The sequence below is a fragment of the Bubalus bubalis genome, chromosome 1, assembly GCF_019923935.1.
Source record: "Bubalus bubalis isolate 160015118507 breed Murrah chromosome 1, NDDB_SH_1, whole genome shotgun sequence".
Taxonomy (NCBI): domain Eukaryota; kingdom Metazoa; phylum Chordata; class Mammalia; order Artiodactyla; family Bovidae; genus Bubalus; species Bubalus bubalis.
Window position 1 is genome coordinate 155,144,405 of NC_059157.1, and position 21,112 is coordinate 155,165,516.

Here is a 21,112-nt window from a genome sequence, read left to right on the forward strand (position 1 = left end):
TATCTTCCCAACCCAGGGATTGAACCCAGGTCTCCTGCATTGCAAGCAGATTCTTTACATTTGAGCCACCAGGGAAGCCCAAGAATACTGGAGTGGGTAGCCTATCCCTTCTCTAGGGTATCTTCCCAACTCAAGAATTGAACTACAGACTTTGGCATTGCAGGCAGATTCTTTACCAGCTGAGCTACCAGGGAAGCCCCAGACAGCATATATACAGGTCTTATTTTTGTGTCTATTCAGTCTGTGTCTTTTGGCTAGAGCATTTAATCCATTTACTTTAATTATCTATATGTCTGTTCCTATTACCATTTTCTTAACTGTTTTGGGTTTTTCTTGTAGGTCTTTTTCTTCTGTTTTGTTTCCTGCCTAGAGAAGTTTCTTTTGCATTTGTTGTAAAGCTGGTTTGGTGATGCTGAATTCTCTTAGCTTGCTTGTCTGTAAAGCTTTTGATTTCTGTATTCAATCTGAATGAGACCTTTGCTGGGTAGACCTTTGTTATGTTTTTCCCTTCCATCACTTTAAATATATCCTGCTACTCCCTTGTGGCCTGCAAAAATCTGAATAAAAATCAGCTGATAACCTTACGGGGATTCCCTTGTGTGTTATTTGTTGCTTTTCCCTTGATGATTTTTAATATTTTTCTTTGTATTTAATTTTTGTTAGTTTAATTAATACATGTTTTCATGTTTTGGGTTTATCATGTGTGGGACTCTTTGTGCTTCCTTGATGTGGGTAGCTATTTCCTTTCCCATGGTAGGGAAGTTTTCAACTATAATCCTTCAAATATCTTCCCAGACTCTTTCTCTTTCTCTTCTTTTTCTGGGCCCCTATAATTCAAATATTGTCCCAGAGGTCTCAGAGACTGTCCTCATTTCTTTTCAATGTTTTTTCTTTATTCTGCTCTGAGCATATTACATTTTGTTTGCTCAGTCCAGGGGCTAGTCAACTGAAAAAATAAGACTCTACACATACTGTCCTCAGGTGACTCTTAATGATAAAGAACCCACCTGCAAATGCAGGAGACATATGTGGGTTCAATTGCTGGGTTGGGAAGATCCCCTGGAGAAGGGCCTGGCAACCCACTCCAGTATTCTTGCTTGAAGAATCCCAGGGACAGAAGAGCCTGGGGGGCTGCAGTCCGTAGGGTCACACAGAGTCAGACACGACTGAGGTGACTTAGCACACGTGCATACACACTGTCACACTGTTTTCCTTTGTCCCCAGGGTTAGAGATGGAAAGGGAAGAAATGGATATTTCAGCAAAATTAATGGAAGATTAATGCTGTTGTATGTAACAACAAAGACCTAATACATTCATTCTTCATTGATTATTCTTTTATTTTTATCTTGCTTATTTATTACTTTTTTATTTTATTTTTCATACAGTTTTAAAGGTTGCACTCAATTTATATTACTACAAAATATTGGCTATATTCTGCATGTTGCACAGTACATCATTGAGCCTATCTTACACCTGATAGTTTTTACGTCCCACTCCCCTATATTGCCCCTCCACCCCTCTACTGGTGACTGCTAGTAACCACTTGTTTGTTGATTATTCTTGACTATGTTATTAACACATCAGAAACCTAAATTACTTCACTTCAAATTACCATTCACAAATTTTCAGACAGAAACTCACAGATTAGTGGCATTCTCCAGCTCCCCCTGTGATTTCAAAACCAGTGGTCTAGACTCTGGCAGCACTATCCAATAGAAATAAAATGTAAGCTGCAAACATGAGCCATATACGGGACTTAACATTTTTTAATAGCCACATCAAAAAGAAGTGAAAAGAAACAAATGAAATTAATTCAATACTATGTTTTCCTTCATCCAGTATATCCAAAATGTAAACATGTAATTGGTGTGAAAATCAATGAACCATTTTACTTGTTTTTTGTATACTAAGTCACATAAATCTACTGTGTGCGTTAGCACAGATTACCTTGCACTAGTCACTTTCCAGAGGCTCAGGGTCTTCACATGACTGTGTGTTAACACAGTTCTAGAGTCTGGAAGGCTTTCTGGATGGAGATCAAATTTGAAAGAGTTATGAGCAACTACTGGTAGTTTTGCCAGGTAGGAAAAGTTCAGTGAGAAAGCATTCCAGGCAGAAAAAACAGATTGTCTCATAGTCCAGATTTGTGAAATGAGACCAAGATCAGAGAACTGAGCAGCCTGTCATTCCAAAATACCCCACATTCTAACATAAAGAGATGTTCCATTCTGGGAAGGCATTATGTCTCCTACTTAAAAAGGAGGTGGTGGGGAACAAATAAAAACATGAAACTCTTCCGAGCTGCCATTTCATTTAGTTTATGTTTTCCAATTTCTCCATCTTCTCTAGCAAGCCTTTATCAAACATAGTAGAAAAGCTCTTGTATACATATATATAAATAATATGTATAATATATATATTTTAGAAACCTTACAAATTTTTGCCTAACTAAAAATAATTACATTTTGATTCTACTTGTTTGACTTAGTATGAAAAGAATGCTAGATTTCTAATTTTATACAATAGATATGCGGCAAGCAACAAAGGTTTACTGTATAGCACAGGGTTTACTGTATAGCACTATTCAATATCTTGTAATAACCTATAATAGAAAATAATTTCAAAAATAGTGTATGTATAACTAATCACAAAGAATTCTACTTTTTGAAATTAAAAAAAGTCACAACAAAACAAATTAATAATTAAATTTAATTTACTTGCTGCCTTTGTAAGAACAATGTATGGGAATCATCAGTTAATTCAATAGAGACTCCAGAATGGGCTAAGGACTATAAAAAGAAAAAAACCCAGACACGAAACTCACTGCTGATCAATGATTCAGTGTCAGAGAGTTTGTAAGATTGTTGAGAGCAGGCCCCTGAGGACAAGCACTGCTATTTTGGAAAGGGACAGAGAACAGGGCTAAAAGTTAGCTATATTGGTTCAGAGAGACAAGTGAGTCACAGAGTGGATGATCCCAGCCTGTAGGGCCAGTGTGGGCACAGGGTGTCTATTGTGCACGCTCTGAGCAGCAGAAGGTGTAATAATGCAAGGCGGAAAGCCCTGAAGCAAACTCGCTTTTCTCAGAGCATAGTGCAGCAATTTGTCGAGGCTACCCCTGGGGATGTGATCCCAGAAAGTCAGCTACCCCCCACTCCCTGCCATGAACCAAAGGCAAGGCTGTGGTCTTAGCCTTGGCATTTGGCTTTCATCAGACTTCAAGGAGAACTTTTTGTTGTGCAATAAACATTGAAAAGAAGATTTTGTCCTACTTGTAAAATAGGTTCTTGTGGGAAACATGGGCAAATCCAGATGACTCATTCTCTTGTGTGTGTGTGTGTGTGTGTGTTAGTAAAATAAAACAGTAGATCAACTTTAAAGTCAACCACTAAGCATTTTTAGCTATACAAGCACAGATTCCCTCCACCCAACTCCCAAGATAAGCAATCCCAATATCATGCTATCTAAATCAAGCAAGGGCCCACCAATTCTTCTCCCTATGTCCTTTGCCATTTTTTCCCCTGGGCATTTCACTGTCACTTCAAGCTAAATATGTTCCCTCACACACACAAACTTTCTGCCTTTTTTTCCCCCTAAATTTTCTTTTTCAACCTACGTTCAAACCTACATCAAGTGTCCATTTCTATTCTACTCTTAGTAGAATTATTTTAAATTGTTTCTTTTCTTGGTCCTTAACTATATGAACTTACCTCATTTCAGTTCAGTTCAATCACTCAGTCATGTCCGACTCTTTGTAACCCCATGAATCGCAGCACGCCAGGCCACCCTGTCCATCACCAACTCCTGGAGTTCACTCAAACTCACGTCCATCAAGTCGGTGATGCCATCTAGCCATCTCATCCTCTGTCATCCCCTTCTCCTCCTGCCCCCAATCCCTCCCAGCATCAGAGTCTTTTCCAGTGAGTCAACTCATCACATGAGGTGGCCAAAGTACTGAAGTTTCAGCTTCAGCATCATTCCTTCCAAAGAACACCTACAGCTGATCTCCTCGAGAATGGACCAGTTGGATCTCCTTGCACTCCAAGGGACTCTCAAGAGTCTTCTCCCACACCACAGTTCAAAAGCATCAATCCTTTGGCACTCAGCCTTCTTCACAGTCCAACTCTCATTTACCTTAAAATAATTTTTAAAATTCTAGAATTCAACTTCTATACCTTCCTTAATACAGAATCTATACATGTGTGAAGCATGTTTTCTGAGTTCTGGTTTCTTTTGCCTTGGGTGATACTCTCTTGGCAATCCACTCCATGCCTTTAGACATCTGTAAGGTGATCTCTCAGATCATCTCCTAGTGTGAAATTCTGACTTCCTTAGGAGATGCCGAGAGCTAAGAACAAAGAGTTTGGAACTTGAAGGCCTTAGGGTCAGGTGTTCTTTATGTCATATCAATGAGTGATTGACAAGCTATTTTATCTCTCTAAGCCTCTGTTTCATCATCTATAAAATGGGCTTAACAATACAAGCAACCTCCATTTGTAGTCCTGCCTCTATTGGGAAGTACCTATTTCAAACCACAGCTTCCTCTGACCAGGGTTCTATATGGAGTTGGCCAATGCTTATTTCTTTGTCTCTGGAAAAATCATGAAAGAGAATATACTTCCTACACCCACCCAACAAGGCACATTATATTCTAGGATAAATGCACATATGAAGATGATTGAAGAAAATAAAAATGCACCTAGTTCAGTTCAGTTCAGCCGCTCAGTCGTGTCCGACTCTTTGAGACCTGATGAATCACAGCACACCAGGCCTCTCTGTCCATCACCAACTCCTGGAGTTTACTCAAACTCATGTCCATCAAGACGGTGACACCATCCAGCCATCTCATGCTCTGTCATCCCCTTCTCCTCCTGCCCCCAATCCCTCCCAGCATCAGAGTCTTTTCCAATGAGTCTACTCTTCACATGAGGTGGCCAAAGTACTGGAGTGTCAGCTTTAGCATCAGTCCTTCCAATGAACACCCAGGTCTGATCTCCTTTAGAACCAACTGGTTGGATCTCCTTGCAGTCCAAGGGAGTCTCAAGAGTCTTCTCCAGCACCACAGTTCAAAAGCATCAATTCTTCGGTGCTCAGCTTTCTTCACAGGCCAACTCTCACATCCATACATGACCACTGGAAAAACCATAGCCTTGACTAGTCGGACCTTTGTTGGCAAAGTAATGTCTCTGCTTTTGAATAGGCTATCTAGGTTGGCCATAACTTTTCTTCCAAGGAGTTAAGTGTCATTTAATTTCATGGCTGCAATCACCATCTGCAGTGAATTTGGAGGCCCAAAAAATAAAGTCTGACCCTGTTTCCACTGTTTCCCCATCTATTTCCCATGAAGTGATGGGACCAGATGCCATGATCTTAGTTTTCTGAATGTTGAGCTTTAAGCCAACTTTTTCACACTCCTCTTTCACTTTCATCAAGAAGCTTTTTAGTTCCTCTTCACTTTCTGCCATAAGGGTGGTGTCATCTGCATATCTGAGGTTATTGAGATTTCTCCTGGCAATCTTGATTCCAGCTTGTGTTTCTTCCAGCCCAGCATTTCTCATGATGTACTCTGCATATAAGCTAAATAAGCAGGGTGACAATATACAGCCTTGACGTGCTCCTTTTCCTATTTGGAACCAGTCTGTTGTTCCATGTCCAGTTCTAACTGTTGCTTCCTTACCTGCATACAGATTTCTCAAGAGGCAGGTCAGGTGGTCTGGTATTCCCATCTCTTTCAGAATTTTCCACAGTTTATTGTGATCCACACAGTCAAAGGCTTTGGCATAGTCAATAAAGCAGAAATAGATGTTTTCTGGAACTCTCTTGCTTTCTTCATGATCCAGCAGATGTTGGCAATTTGATCTCTGGTTCCTCTGCCTTTACTAAAACCAGCTTGAACATCAGGAAGTTCACGGTTCACGTATTGCTGAAGCCTGGCTTGGAGAATTTTGAGCATTACTAGTGTGTGAGATGAGGGCAACTGTGAGGTAGTTTGCGCATTCTTTGGCATTGCCTTTCTTTGGGATTGGAATGAAAACTGACCTTTTCCAGTCCTGTGGCCACTGCTGAGTTTTCTAAATTTGCTGGCATATTGAGTGCAGCACTTTTATAGCATCATCTTTCAGGATTTGAAGTAGCTCAACTGGAATTCCATCACCTCCTCTAGCTTTGTTCGTAGTGATGCTTTTTAAGGCCCACTTGACTTCACATTCCAGGATGTCTGGCTCTAGGTGAGTGAGCACTCCATCATGATTATCTGGGTCATGAAGATCTTTTTTGTACAGTTCTTCTGTGTATTCTTGCCACCTCTTCTTAACATCTGCTTCTGTTAGGTCCATACCATTTCTGTCCTTTATCGAGCCCATCTTTGCATGAAATGTCCCCTTGGTATCCCTAATTTTCTTGAAGAGATCTCTAGTCTTTCCCATTCTGTTGTTTTCCTCTGTTTCTTTGCATTGGTCGCTGAGGAAGGCTCTCTTATCTCTTCTTGCTATTCTTTGTAACTCTGCATTCAGATGCTTATCTCTTTCCTTTTCTCCTTTGTTTTTCACTTTTCTTCTTTTCACAGCTATTTGTAAGGCATCCCCAGACAGCCATTTTGCTTTCTTGCATTTCTTTTCCATGGGGATGGTCTTGATCCCTGTCTCCTGTACAATGTCACGAACCTCATTCCATAGTTCATCAGGCACTCTATCTATCAGATCTAGGCCCTTAAATCTATTTCTCACTTCCACTGTATAATCATAAGGGATTTGACTTAGGTCATACCTGAATGATCTAGTGGTTTTCCCTACTTTTTTCAATTTCAGTCTGAATTTGGCAATAAGGAGTGCATGATCTGAGCCACAGTCAGCTCCTGGTCTTGTTTTTGCTGACTGTATAGAGCTGCTCCATCTTTGGCTGCAAAGAATATAATCAGTCTGATTTTGGTGTTGACCATCTGGTGATGTCCATGTGTAGAGTCTTCTCTTGTGTTGTTGGAAGAGGGTGTTTGCTATGTCCAGTGTGTTCTCTTGGCAAAACTCTATTAGCCTTTGCCCTGCTTCATTCCATACTCCAAGGCCAAATTTGCCTGTTACTCCAGGTGTTTCTTGACTTCCTACTTTTGCATTCCAGTCCTCTATAATGAAAAGGACTTCTTTTTTGGGTGTTAGTTCTAAAAGATCTTGTAGGTCTTCATAGAACCGTTCAACTTCAGCTTCTTCAGTGTTACTGGTTGGGGCATAGACTTGGATTACTGTGATATTGAATGGTCTGCCTTGGAAGCGAACAGAGATCATTCTGTCATTTTTGAGGTTGCATCCAAGTACTGCATTTCAGACTCTCTTGTTGACCATGATGGCTACTCCATTTCTTCTAAGGGATTCCTGCCCACAGTAGTAGATATAATGGTCATCTGAGTTAAATTCACCCATTCCAGTCCATTTCAGTTCACTGATTCCTAGAATGTTGACGTTCACTCTTGCCATCTCCTGTTTGACCACTTCCAATTTCCCTTGATTCATGGACCTAATAATCCAGGTTCCTATACAATATTTCTCTTTACAGCATCGGACCTTGCTTCTATCACCAGTCACATCCACAGCTGGATATTGTTTTTGCTTTGGCTCCATCCCTTCATTCTTTCTGGAGTGATTTCTCTACTGATCTCCTGTAGCATATTGGGCACCTACCGGCCTGGGGAGTTCCTCTTTCAGTATCCTATCATTTTGCCTTTTCATACTGTTCATGGGGTTCTCAAGGCAAGAATACTGAAGTGGTTTGCCATTCCCTTCTCCAGTGGACCACATTCTTTCAGACCTCTCCACCATGACCCGTCCATCTTGGGCGGCCCTACAGGGCATGGATTAGGTTCATTGAGTTAGACAAGGCTGTGGTCCGTGTGATTAGATTGACTAGTTTTCTGTGATTATGGTTTCAGTGTGTCTGCCCTCTGATGCCCTCTTGCAACGCCTACCATCTTAGTTGGGTTTCTCTTACCTTGGACGTGGGGTATCTCTTCCTGTCTTACTTGGGTTTCTCTTACCTTGGACGTGGGATATCTCTTTACAGCTGCTCCAGCAAAGCACAACCACTGCTCCTTACCTTGGACGAGGGGTATCTCCTCACCACCGCCCCTCCTGACCTTGAACATGGAGTAGCTCCTCTCAGCCCTCCTCAGCCCTCTCAGCCTTTCCACACAGCCACCGCTCACTGGACGTGGGGTTGCTCCTCTCGGCGGCTGCCCCTGACCTCGGGCGTGGGGTAGCTACTCTCGGCCTATTTTTCCTTCTTTATAGAAGGACCTCCACTGTCCATTCACTTTGATTCCATACTTCAATTTTCGTATTTCCTCCTGTCCAGTTAACACTGCATGAATATTCAAAATCTATCCCTGGCTGACATTCCATGCAAAATGCCTTGGGTAGTTTTGAGAGCATTTCATTTTCATCTCTTAGAGGCAGGACTGCTCATGTTCATCTAGGAATATATTCAATAGGCAATCCCAACTCTACCATTTACAGGCAGTTTGATCTTGGGCATTTCATCTTTTGGGGCCCTAATTTCCTCAGGTATAAAATACAGATGATATGAGTAGCTGCCTCATGAGTTTGTTGTGAGGATTAGATGGATAGACATAAAAAATTTAAGACACAGGAAGTGCTCCATGAGTATTAGCTTTGGCTGGTATTGTCATCATTATCATTAGCTGCATGCTAATGTTGATGCTAAAACAGCATTGACTCTGTCATTTAATTATTTCTTTTACCATTGTTTATTGCCTGTCTCCCCCTGCCCAAAATAGAAACTTAGTTGTATTCACTGATGTGGGCCCAGCACCTGGAACTTGGAATGGCACATAGTAGGTGCTCAAAATACTTACTGAATGAATGAATAGACAGATGAACACATAAGTAGCTCAGGAGACTTGACTGCCCTCTTGCTTTTGCACCAGATGTGCTTCTCCTCGGAGTGGCCCTAGTACCAGGTCATCATTTAATGCCGCACACGACAGCAGCATGAAATGAGAGGAGACTGGGACCCCTGGCCTCAGGTTCCTGAGACCCACTTCCTTATTGCTTGTCAGAAAATACACTAGGAAAACTTAGGTGGATGCAATTTAGATTTTATATATAGCCATACTGCTCAGAACCAAGCATATTATATGTAAATCCAAATTTTGATTATCTAATCCACAATGGTGGATGAAAAACCATAAAATAGCCATTTTAACATATGGTATATAATATTTCTTGAGATTAATATTTTATGGTTCTTAGTTGAATTCAAAGCCTAAGAGCCAAAGAGACTTTTAGTGGCTATCACCTCAGATATATATATATATATATATATATATATATCTTTTACTTAGCTTTATTCTTTTCAATTTTAAAACACTGGGAAACCTTCCCAAAGTGCATTTTCCAAAGGAAAATCTCCACCAAGAGCTCAAATTGGTGCTAATCTAGTTAAGAAATACAACTCTTGGCAATTGTAGAATGAAGTCCTCTTGTTTAGCTTCTATTGCTGGATATAACTGTTCCCATGAGTAAGTCTTTATTTCTACCCTGTACTTAACTGAATTGTTCCCTGAGTACTGAGTACTGAACTGTCTGTAAGATGATACAGATGCCATTTGTGCTTACATCTGCATAGAAAGGCAAGATCTAGCATAAGCTCTGCCATTAACAGTTGGTGTTAAAGTAGTTTGATTGTATGAGCAATCAGGGGGGCTTTCTTTGAATGCATACCGTTAGCATTCCTGGAATCCAGATAATCCTGGAGATAAAGTTATTTCAGGGACCTGAGATCTACTGCGTTAGCAAATCCTTTTGCTTAACTTGAGAGCAAAGCTCAAGCATTGGAAGGAGGGTGTGTGTACTTGCCCAGCCTCATCTTGGCCTCCTAGCCCTTTACTCATACCCTGTTGCTGTCAGTAGTGCCCATGACCTCTTGAAACACTAGGAACTATCTAGATGCTGTTCAGAGATTGAGAGCCATTGGTGGCAATTCTTTGGTGTATATATGAACTACTTGCTCTTTGCTTAATGTTTCACTTCTCTTGTCATTTGAGAGATTTCCAGATGACATATGGGGGAGGAAAACAGAAAAATTGAGTGTGTTAGAGTTTTATTTTTTTAATAATGACATTATACATTTTAAAATTTTTTAACAATTTTCACTTGGAACCACACTTCAAAGACTTTAATAGCTGCCCACTATTTTTCTCTAGGACATCTAGAATTGTTGTAAAAAAAAAAAAATATGATCAAAATGGTTAAGACAGACTTTTCTTTCATTGTTGCTGGAAAGTGTTAGCTCATTCCCAAGGTTTAAAAGCATTAGTTATTAGTTATGAATATAATTTTACAGTGATCTTTTAGTATGCTTATCTCTGTTCACAATTAGTAGGAAACACTTGAGTTCTACTTCCAATACCTCCATCATGGATTCTCAGAAAGTTACAGGTAAATATGCTTGGAGATATTTTCCTCTCATGGAAGGCATACACTTCTCTAGCTGCAAGTTGTTCTTGGCTAAAGACTCAGAGAAGATAAAATAACCTTGAGCAAGATATTCTTTGTTGGAAAACTTTGCGAATTGTGTGATTGTGTTCCACTCTCAAAACTGGGGCTTTGGTAGCCTTGACAGGGACAAAGATATGTCAGAGGTCAATTTTCAAAAACTTACACACCATGGAGAGATTGGGGCAACCCAAGAAATTGATAGGTGAAACAGAGAGGTTTGGGACATACTCAAGGTTCCAACTTATTGAATAAATGTAACCTCTGGGGAGCAGGTCAGTGGTAAAGAATCCACCGCCAATGCAGGAGACACAGGTTTGATCCTTGAGTTGGGAAGGTCCCCTGGAGGAGAAAATAGCAACCCACTCCATTATTCTTGCTTGGAGAATTCCGTGGGCAAAGGAGCCGGAGCCTGGCGGGCGACAGTCCATAGGGTTGCAAAGAGTCAAACATGACTGAACATACTTGCACACAAGGGAGCAGGCATAGAATATGATTATAATGGAGGAAATAGACAAATTAATTGACTCTCCTAACACCACATGTCTGAAGAGTGTGTCAACAAAAAGAGGACGCTCAGTATAGGGTTGTTATTTTGGCACATTTACCTAGCACTGTCAAAGGGGTGGCGCTAGTAGAAACTGAATCTGATAGACAAGAAAGTTCCAGTCACCAGAGATGGGGATTTGGCTATAGAGTAGGACCTGGCCTAGATGAAATGGCCCGTAAGGTATTCCTTTGTTCTGATCGGCTCTTCTGCCCATGAGTGAACATTCTGGTTAGTAATCTGGCTCCTGAGGTCTTGGTGATGTGAAAGGGCCTGACCTGGAAAGATTCACTGTAAGAGAGTAAATTGGCATACCTGATCACGCACCAGCCTTTTGGAAATCCCTCAGTGTGAGTCTCCCTCAGTGGATGCAAACAGTTCTGTAAGACCTAGCCAAGCACACATGCAGACTTGTAATGCTGAAGGGCATGGAGCAGCCAGCCTCCCAGGGATCCCTCACAGCTCATCACACCAGGAATGGCCCAGTCTAATCAGGCCTAATCAAATTACCAGGAGGGGAGACACTCTTGATAAAGCCTGGTCCGAGAGAAGTCTGACTGCAGTCCCTGGTTCTGATAGTTAGATGATGTTAGGAACCCTCAGAAGAATAGGACAGAGACCTATGGAGTGGATCTGCTACATAAACACGTGATTTGTCACCAAGGAATTGGGTCAGAGATTCCATCATGGCTCATTTCACAGTGGGACATCAGCTTAGGTTGTTGAATACCTGTTTTTTCTGCTCAAGAGTCAGACTGATTCTTGAATCTAAAAAATGGGTAGAACTACAAGAATGGATTAAGGATTTATCAAGTCTATTATATTTTTGTTTCCAGGAACTGGGAAGAAAAAAAAACTTATGCACAAGAGACTTATTAGCTCATTTAGAAACATTTAGGGCTAGAACTGGCCTCAGGCACAGACTGACACTTGGGCTTAAATGGTGTCACCAGATTTCTCTTGTCTCAGATCCGTGTTGCCTCATATCTCATACAGATTCTCTCCTACTGAGGTCAATCTCTTTCACAGGGCTCCTCCATTATAGTTGGGTAACTTGTCCATCCCTGAACTTACCACTTGGAAATATGATTCTCTGGTTGGTCAGTGCCTGAGTCATTTGACCACCCATAGAACTAAGGGTGTAATTGCCTTCATTAGACAAGTACCTGGGAGGTGTCTGAGGAAGTCCTGTCCGCTAAGGAGTATGTAACAGCTCACCTGCCCAATCAGCTAGCCCTGAAGATGGACGTCACTGGGAGGCCATCACTGGCCTTGGTGACCCAAGCGAGAGGATGGGGGCCAGCAGGCCCTTTCCCACCCCTTCACCTTCCTTCCTCCCACCACATTGCGTTCCCCATCACAACGATCACTATAGTTTTGCATTTTCTTCATTAGTTATTCAACTTCACAAATGTTGATTGAACACCTATCACAAACCTAGAATTGTAGGAGGTATTAGAAGGGGATAATCGATGGGTAGAAAGGTAGAAGCACTTTCCACATCAACAGTTAGAGAAAAACTACGTTTTTATTTCTAATATAATAATGTAAAGTCGAACACATTGTGCACTTGTGCAACTTTTGCTTTAGACTTAGCCTAAGGAGTGGGGTTGATTGTCAGAATAATTAATGGTAAGGAAGGCATACCACTCATTCGCAAGAAAACAATTTGTATTTTCCAAATATTATTCCCTGATTAGGTAATTGAGTGCTGATAGCACTATTTTATATGTAAGGATATCAATATTCTGTTACAAAGTACATAAAAAAGAGAATTATTTCAGGATCCAGAATACCTTTAGTTTTTAGTCTTATGTTCAGTTTAGTCTTATGTTCATTCATCTTTTTTCTTTTTAATTTCATTAGCTGAAACTTTAGATTTTAAGATGCAGTCAGGTAGCAACTTACTCAACATTCCTTGGACTTTTCTCAAGTATAAATCTGAGTTTGTCCTCTCATCAGTGATTTCTGATTATCCTAAGGATCAGTTCCAAACTCCTTAGCATGGTGCCAGACCTTTCATAATCATACCCCCGTTTACCTTTCCAGTCCCCTCTTTCATCTTCTATCCCAGTTTTCTCAGCTGTACCCCATATCATCCATTCTGAACTATTTACAGTTCCCCAGATGCACAGGAGAAGGCAATGGTACCCCACTCCAGTACTCTTGCTTGGCAAATCCCATGGACAGAAGAGCTTGGAAGGCTGCAGTCCATGGGGTCGCTGAGGGTCGGACATGACTGAGCGACTTTACTTTCACTTTTAATTTTCATGCATTGGAGAAGGAAATGGCAACCCACTCCAGTGTTCTTGCCTGGAGAATCCCAGGGACGGGGGTGCCTGGTGGGCTGCCGTCTATGGGGTTGCACAGAGTCGGACACGACTGAAGCAACTTAGCAGCAGCAGCAGATGCACAAGTTCTCCCATCTCTCTGCCTTCTCACACGCTTTTCCTATTGTCTACTCTTTTCTTTTGTCTACTTTTTTCTACTCTTTTGTCTTGCTATTCCCCAGGCATCTGTTACTCATCCAGCAGGTCTCAGTGAAGATATCACCTCCTGCAAGAAGTCTTCCTTGACAATCTCTTGAGACTGGGCTAAGCTCCTTTTTTGCTTCCTTATCTCCCTCCACTTTCCTTATCATGACCTTCATCAGCCTATGCTATTAAGTGCCTATTTGCCTCTAAGTCTCTCTAACTAGAGCAAGAACAATTATGTAAAGTTTAAAAATAAAATAAAATTTAAAAAATAAATAAATAAAATACCCACAAAAAAAAAAAAAAGAACAAGAGTTGCATGAATTCCCAAATACAAGGAAGATAAAGTGGGCCCTGTGTTTTCACAGCTGTTCTCTGGGCGCTTAGTTCAATAAATATTTTTTGAATGAATGAATAAATGAATGAAGAATGAGCCACTTATTATTTGTTGATTTCTTGTATTTCCTCAGAATTACAACCGACCCCCTGTGATGGCATTAGCCATCCCCATAGCAGTGAAATTCCTCCACAGAGGCAACAAGGAACTGTGCCGGAATATGTCCAACTACCTGTCCCTGGCTGCAATTACCAAGGCGGACCTCCTGGCTGATCACACAGAGGTTATAGTAAAGAGCATACTCCAAGGTATGGTGTAACGGCTGAGCCTGGGAATGTGTTTTAGGAGTCGTTTTAAAGTATTTTCATAAAGCAGCTATGGTTTGTGGGAAGTGAGACTTAAGTATTGAGAGGTACATTGCATTCTCTGCTTTGCTGCTAGGTGTCTGGAGGTAAGGTTACTTGAATTGGGTGAGTCTGGGTCTCTTCACCAGGCAGGTGAATTCTTTAAACTCCTTAGATGAGTTATATGCCATTCCATTCTCCAGGGGATCTTCCTGACACAGGGATTGAACCTGGGTCTCCTGCATTGCAGGCAGATTCTTTACCAGCTGAGCAACCAGGGAGGCCCTTCTTTGTGCTTCTTTCCAACTCTATGGGTCTCATTTGGAGATTGTGTTTTCTGTGCCTCTGGTCATCTTGTCCAACTACCAACTGTGCAGAACCTGTCTGTACTGAGTGGACTGTGTTCCACTGCTCTCAGTGGAAGATGGAAAAGCTCATCATCTGAAGTTTTCCAAAAGTATGAAATGCCAAATGAAATATACCAGAGAATGTGTCAAGACTTCTTAAATGTGAACATGATTTGGAACTGATTTGTAATTGTATTAAATACTATCATGGAGCATCAGATCAGGACATCTCTGTTAATGCTTTCATATTTGAATGAAAGAGATCAAGTTAGTCCAGTCAGAATATTATCTTCTCTTGTGGTTTTTTCCTTTGGTTTTAGATCTCTCAGAAACTTCTTTCTTTTGTGTGGTTTGGGATCAAAGAACAATATTTGGTATTATTTGATATGGACTCAAATATCCCCAGCCTCAAATGTCTGAAGTCCATGAGTATCTTGGCCCAGCTTTGATTGCCACATGCCCCACATGCTCAAGTGGAGCATCAACTTTTTGGAAAGTGCTCTCACAGCAAGTATTTCTGAAAGTCCCCAATATTCTCTTCTTGGTACAGCAGAGTGTGGTGATGTCCATGTGTACCACCCTGAGCCCATCAAACTCTGTGGCTATTACCATGAAGATCCCAGGAATGGACATGACCCCATTCTGCACTGCCTGGGATGGAAACCTCTGTCTCTTTGTGCTGCTACTACCCCTGAAATTTCAGAAGCCACTAGTCCTCAGTCCACTGTAGTAGCATGGGCCAGGATACAGGATGGGAAGAACACCTGTCTTTCTCCTTGGTGTTACATTTTGGTAGAGAGCCAGAGACAGGTTGCTTGGCTCCCAGCGTCAAAGTATGATACTGAGTTTTCAGTAAAATATGTTGTTCCATTTTATCTAAAATTCTTTCTCTCTCCCCTAGGCTCAACTATTCGCCCAAGAGTCAGGCTCAGTTCAGTTCAGTCGCTCAGTCGTGTCCGACTCTTTGCGACCCCATGAATCACAGCACACCATGCCTCTCTATTCATCACCAACTCTCGGACTTTACCCAACTCATGTCCATTGAGTTGGTGAAGCCATCCAGCCATCATATCCTCTCTCATCCCCTTCTCCTCCTGCCCCCAATGCCTTCAGGCATCAGAGTCTTTTTCAGTGAGTCAACTCTTCACATGAGGTGGCCAAAGTATTGAAGTTTCAGCCTCAGCATCAGTCCTTCCAATGAACACCCAGGACTGGTGTCCTTTAGAATAGACTGGTTGGATCTCCTTGCAGTCCAAGGGATTCTCAAGTCTTCTCTAACACCACAGTTCAAAAGCATCAATTCTTCGGTGCTTAGCTTTCTTCACAGTCCAACTCTCATATCCATATATGACCACTGGAAAAACCATAGCCTTGACTAGTCGGACCTTTGTTGGCCAAGTAATGTCTCTGCTTTTCAATAGGCTATCTAGGTTGGTCATACCTTTCCTTCCAAGGAGTAAGCGTCTTTTAATTTCATGGCTGCAGTCACCATCTGCAGTGATTTGGGAGCTCCCAAAAATAAAGTCTGATACTGTTTCCCCATCTATTTCCCATGAAGTGATGGGACCAGATGCCATGATCTTAGTTGTCTGAATGTTGAGCTTTAAGCCAACTTTTTCACTCTCCACTTTCACTTTCATCAAGAGGCTTTTTAGTTCCTCTTCACTTTCTGCCATAAGGGTGGTGTCATCTGCATATCTGAGTTTATTGAGATTTCTCCTGGCAATCTTGATTCCAGCTTGTGCTTCTTCCAGCCCAGCATTTCTCATGATGTACTCTGCATATAAGCTAAATAAGCAGGGTGACAATATACAGCCTTGACGTACTCCTTTTCCTATTTGGAACCAGTCTGTTGTTCCATGTCCAGTTCCAACTGTTGCTTCCTGACCTGCATATAGGTTTCTCAAGAGGCAGGTCAGGTGGTCTGGTATTCCCATCTCTTTCAGAATTTTCCACAGTTGATTGTGATCCACACAGTCAAAGGCTTTGGCATAGTAAATAAAGCAGAAATAGATGTTTTTCTGGAACTCTCTTGCTTTTTCCATGATCCAGCAGATGTTAGCAATTTGATCTCTGGTTCCTCTACCTTTTCTAAAACCAGCTTGAACATCTGGAAGTTCACGGTTCACATATTGCTGAAGCCTGGCTTGGAGAATTTTGAGCATCACTTTACTAGCGTGTGAGATGAGTGCAATTGTGTGGTAGTTTGAGCATTCTCTGGCATTGCCTTTCTTTGGGATTGGAATGAAAACTGACCTTTTCCAGTCCTGTGGCCACTGCTGAGTTTTAAAATTTGCTGGCATGTTGAGTGCAGCAGTTTCACAGCATCATCTTTCAAGATTTGAAATAGCTCAACTGGAATTCCATCACCTCCACTAGCTTTGTTCGTAGTGATGCTTTCTAAGGCCCACTTGACTTCACATTCCAGGATGTCTGGCTCTAGGTGATTGATCACACCATTGTGCTTATCTGGGTCACAAAGATCTTTTTTGTACAGTCAGGCTAGTAACACATTAATCCTCCAGTTCTCAAAATACCTATGGCCCACCATGGACTAATATACCAGACATTCCCAAGAAGAATTCTTAGTATCCACCCCTAGCCCCAGACATCTGACCAGCCAGCCTAGTGGTCTGCCAGATGCGTCTGTCTAAACCCCAGCCATGACAGTGGAAATTTATCACTCTACCTGTACTCCCTTCTGAAGACTTATTGATATCACTAGTACATATTATTCACTTCTCATTTTCTTCAGCTACAAGAATGAATTGCTAATTTCTCTTTATACATGATCTTAAATTTGCTAGAAGTTCAGGAAGGCAATTATGCTTTTTTAATCACCTTGGCTACATATTTGGTACAGATTTTATAGGAATTACAAACACTTACACATGCCACACATTTTAAAATCATGGTAGTTAGACTTGCAAGTAACTGATTTATGAGGGAAAAACATTAAATTGTCTCTCGTAGCAGCCAAGAACTTAGCTCATGTATTTGTTTTTTTTTTAACTTTTTTGAAATGCACTTTCAATGACAAAGAAATCTTTTGAAACACAAAATACACTTTCTGAGTTCACTGCAAGTATTTGAAATAAATGATTTAGTTGATTTGATCCGGCACTATGCAAACCATCATAAAATAAATGATAATTTAACCTATGAAAGGTTGGGACTGAATATTTCAGGGTTAGTTTTTTAGGACTGATGTGTCTGTAAGATACTGCAGTCACTCACACAAGCCTATCAGACTTTGAGTTGCAAAACAGAAGGGATCTTGGTGTCTCTGAATAGTAAGTTTCCTGCTTTGCAAATCTGTGTATGTATACCCTGCTAAACATTGGCATTTCTTAGTTTTCTCCCCTTTAGATCTTCCTCCTTGATTTATATTATCCTAATCCTTATTCTCCCATTTTTATACTTATGCAGAAAATGCTAAAGTGTTAGTTGTTTGATTTGATCTGAGTTTTCATAAGACTGGAATTATAAAATTCAGTTACCCAGGAAGTGCCTGAATTCCTACCAATTGTCATCCATTCAGTGATAACAATAATAATTGTAATAGCAGTAATAACTACAGTGGCTAGAATTTATTTCATGCTCCCTTTATGCCAAATGCTGAACTAAGCATTTTATACCAATTAAATCATTTAATTCCCACAAGAATTCTTTAACCAAAGTCCTATTATTATCCCACTTACCAATTAGTTATATTTTAAGTAACAGAAGCCCAAGTATAAATAGTTTGATGATGAAAAAGAGGAAGAGAAGGAGGAGGAGGAATCCCTTTTTGGCATGCATGACTAAAAAAATGCATCAGTATATCAGACTTCCCATATGGCTTGATTCAGGACTCAAATGTGATTCCCAAAGTCATTACTCAGTTCTGCTTCCTGTGGATTGGTTTCACTTTCATGTTTCATGTAATGGACCTCTCTATCTTCCACTCACATTATCATGAATACCAGTTAAGAAAAAAAATTCCATATCTCTGTTTGACCTGACATGGGCCACATGCCCGTTTCTGAACCAATCCATCTTTGTTGCAGGGGCATATCATACTTCAACTGGCCGGACTTGGGTCATGAGCCACCCTCAGAGCAGGAGTTCATAATAAACTGCAGCAGAACCACATGGATGGGGAGTAGATAACCCCCAAGTCCATACCTGTTGCTAACAGTGTTGTAAATTAATGCTGGGCAAGCGACTGAACTAAACTTAACTGAAACCTTATATTCCTGGATTGGGAGGATCCCTGGAGAGGGGCATGGCAACCCACTCCAATATTCTTGCCTAGAGAATCCCATGACAGAGGAGCCTGGTGGGCTACAGTCCATAGTATCACAAAGCATCAGACACAACTGAAGTGACTTAGCAGCAGCAAGCCTTATATAAATGTTTATTTTTATTCCTTTATACATTTTAAGAGATTCAGTTCATTGCTTTGGCATGCCAAGATCTAACTGATAATGATCCTTCCATTTCAATATATCTGCAATTCTTCCAAAGTTCTTGCTGTCTGTAAATTTTATGAACAGAACCATTCTACCTTCTTTTTAAAACACTATTGAAAAGGTACATCCAATGCAGCCAGTATTCTTGCCTGGAGAATTCCATGGACAGAAGAGCCTGGAGGTCCATGAGGTCTCAAAGAGTTGGACATGACTGTTAGTTGCCTAGTTGTGTCAAACTCTTTGTGACCCCATGGACTGTAGCCCACCAGGCTCCTCTGTCCATGGAATTCTCCAGGCAAGAATACTGGAGTGGGTAGGCATTCCCTTCTCCAGGGCATCTTTCCAACCCAGGGATCGAACCAGGGTCTCCTGCTTTGCAGGCAATTCTTTACCATCTGAGCCACAAGGGAAGCCCAAATCAATCATAAGAGACTGTCAGATGGGCTTAAATATTTATCCCTGAAGGCTAGTTCCAAGCTAGTTTTTTGCTATTTCCCATTATTAATGATTGTATATAAGTTATACTGTTTACTTTTACATTAAATATAACTACAAATTCCTTTATTTAGATTTCTTAGATCTGTTTGTCTGTTTTGTGTTCTTTGAATTCTCCCAGTGAAAAAGAAATTGTAAAAGTCCTTCTTGGAGACAGGATTAAAAGCATGACCAGAATGTTGTCTTTATTTGTGCTTGAGAGCTAAGGAGATAGAAAACCTGAATGTCCCTGTATCAAATCATTCTATCAGCATTTTTAAGTCAGCCCATCAAAAAAAAAAGAAGAAGAAGAAGGCTACTACATTTAGTACTATATGCAAATTAGAACAAATTTGAAAGGAGTGATTACAGTCTTATCTAAATTTTTTCATATAATTGAAAAAGAAGTACATGCTCCAACTAATTTTATAAGGCAGGCATGAAAGTGAAAGTCGCTCAGTTGGGTTCGACTTTTTTCGACCCAATGGACTGTACAGTCTATGGAATTCTCCAGGCCAGGATACTGGAGTGGGTAGCCTTTCCCTTCTTCAGGGGATTTTCCCAACCCAGAGATCATACCCAGGTCTCCCGTATTGCAAGTAGATTATTTACAAGCCACAAGGAAATAAGGCAGGTTTAGCAGTGATATAAATACCAAAAGACAATATAGGAAAGAAAAATATAGACTCATCTTAATTATGAACATAGATGCACATATCATAAATAAAAATTTTAGGAAAATAGTTCCAGCAATGCATAAAGAATTCTTAACATTCGTTGAGTTCTTGCTCTGTACGTGGTTCGGTTCAGTTCAGTCACTCAGTCGTGTCCGACTCTGCAACCCCGTGGACTGCAGCACATCAGCCCTCCCTGTCCACCACCAACTCCCGGAGTTTACTCAAACTCATGTCCATTGAGTCGGTGATGCCATCCAACTGTCTCATCTTCTTTCGCCCCCTTCTCCTCCTGCCTTCAATCTTTCCCAGCATCAGGGTCTTTCAAATGAGTCAGTTCTTTGCATCAGGTGGCCAAAGAATTGGAGCTTCAGCTTCAGCATCAGTCCTTCCAATGAATATTCAGGACTTATTTCCTTATTTCCTCTCACATCCATACATGACTACTGGAAAAACCATAGCCTTGACTAGATGGACCTTTGTTGGCAAAGTAATGTCTCTGGTTTTTAATATGCTGTCTAGATTGGTCATAGCATTACTTCCAAGGAGTAAGCGTCTTTTAATTTCGTGGCTGCAGTCACCATCTGCAGTGATTTTTAAATAAAAAAAAAATAAAGTCTGTCATTGTTTCCACTGTTTCCCTACTTATTTGCCATGGAGTGATAGGACCGGATGCCGTGATCTTAGTTCTCTGAATGTTGAGTTTTAAGCCATCTTTTTCACTCTCTTCTTTTTCTTTCATCAAGAGGCTCTTCAGTTCTTCTTTGCTTTCTGCCATAAGAGTGATGTCATCTGTGTATCTGAGGTTATTGATATTTTTCCCAGCAATCTTGGTTGCAGCTTGTGCTTCATCTAGTCCAGCATTTCTCATGATGTACTCTGCATATAAGTTAAATAAGCAGGGTGACAATATACAGCCTTGATGTACTCCTTTCCCGATTTGAAACCAGTCTGTTGT

At 40.9% G+C, this 21,112-nt stretch overlaps 1 protein-coding gene across 4 annotated transcripts in view; it reads left to right on the forward strand.

Moving 5' to 3' along the window:
- VEPH1 (ventricular zone expressed PH domain containing 1) overlaps window positions 1-21,112 on the forward strand; it is a 287,956-nt gene that overhangs the window by 52,777 nt on the left and 214,067 nt on the right. For all 4 annotated transcript variants that reach the window (XM_025289274.3, XM_025289293.3, XM_025289289.3 and 1 more), the window contains exon 4: window positions 13,995-14,169. In XM_025289274.3, the coding sequence (XP_025145059.3) occupies window positions 13,995-14,169 (175 nt within the window). The remainder of the gene's footprint in view (window positions 1-13,994; window positions 14,170-21,112) is intronic.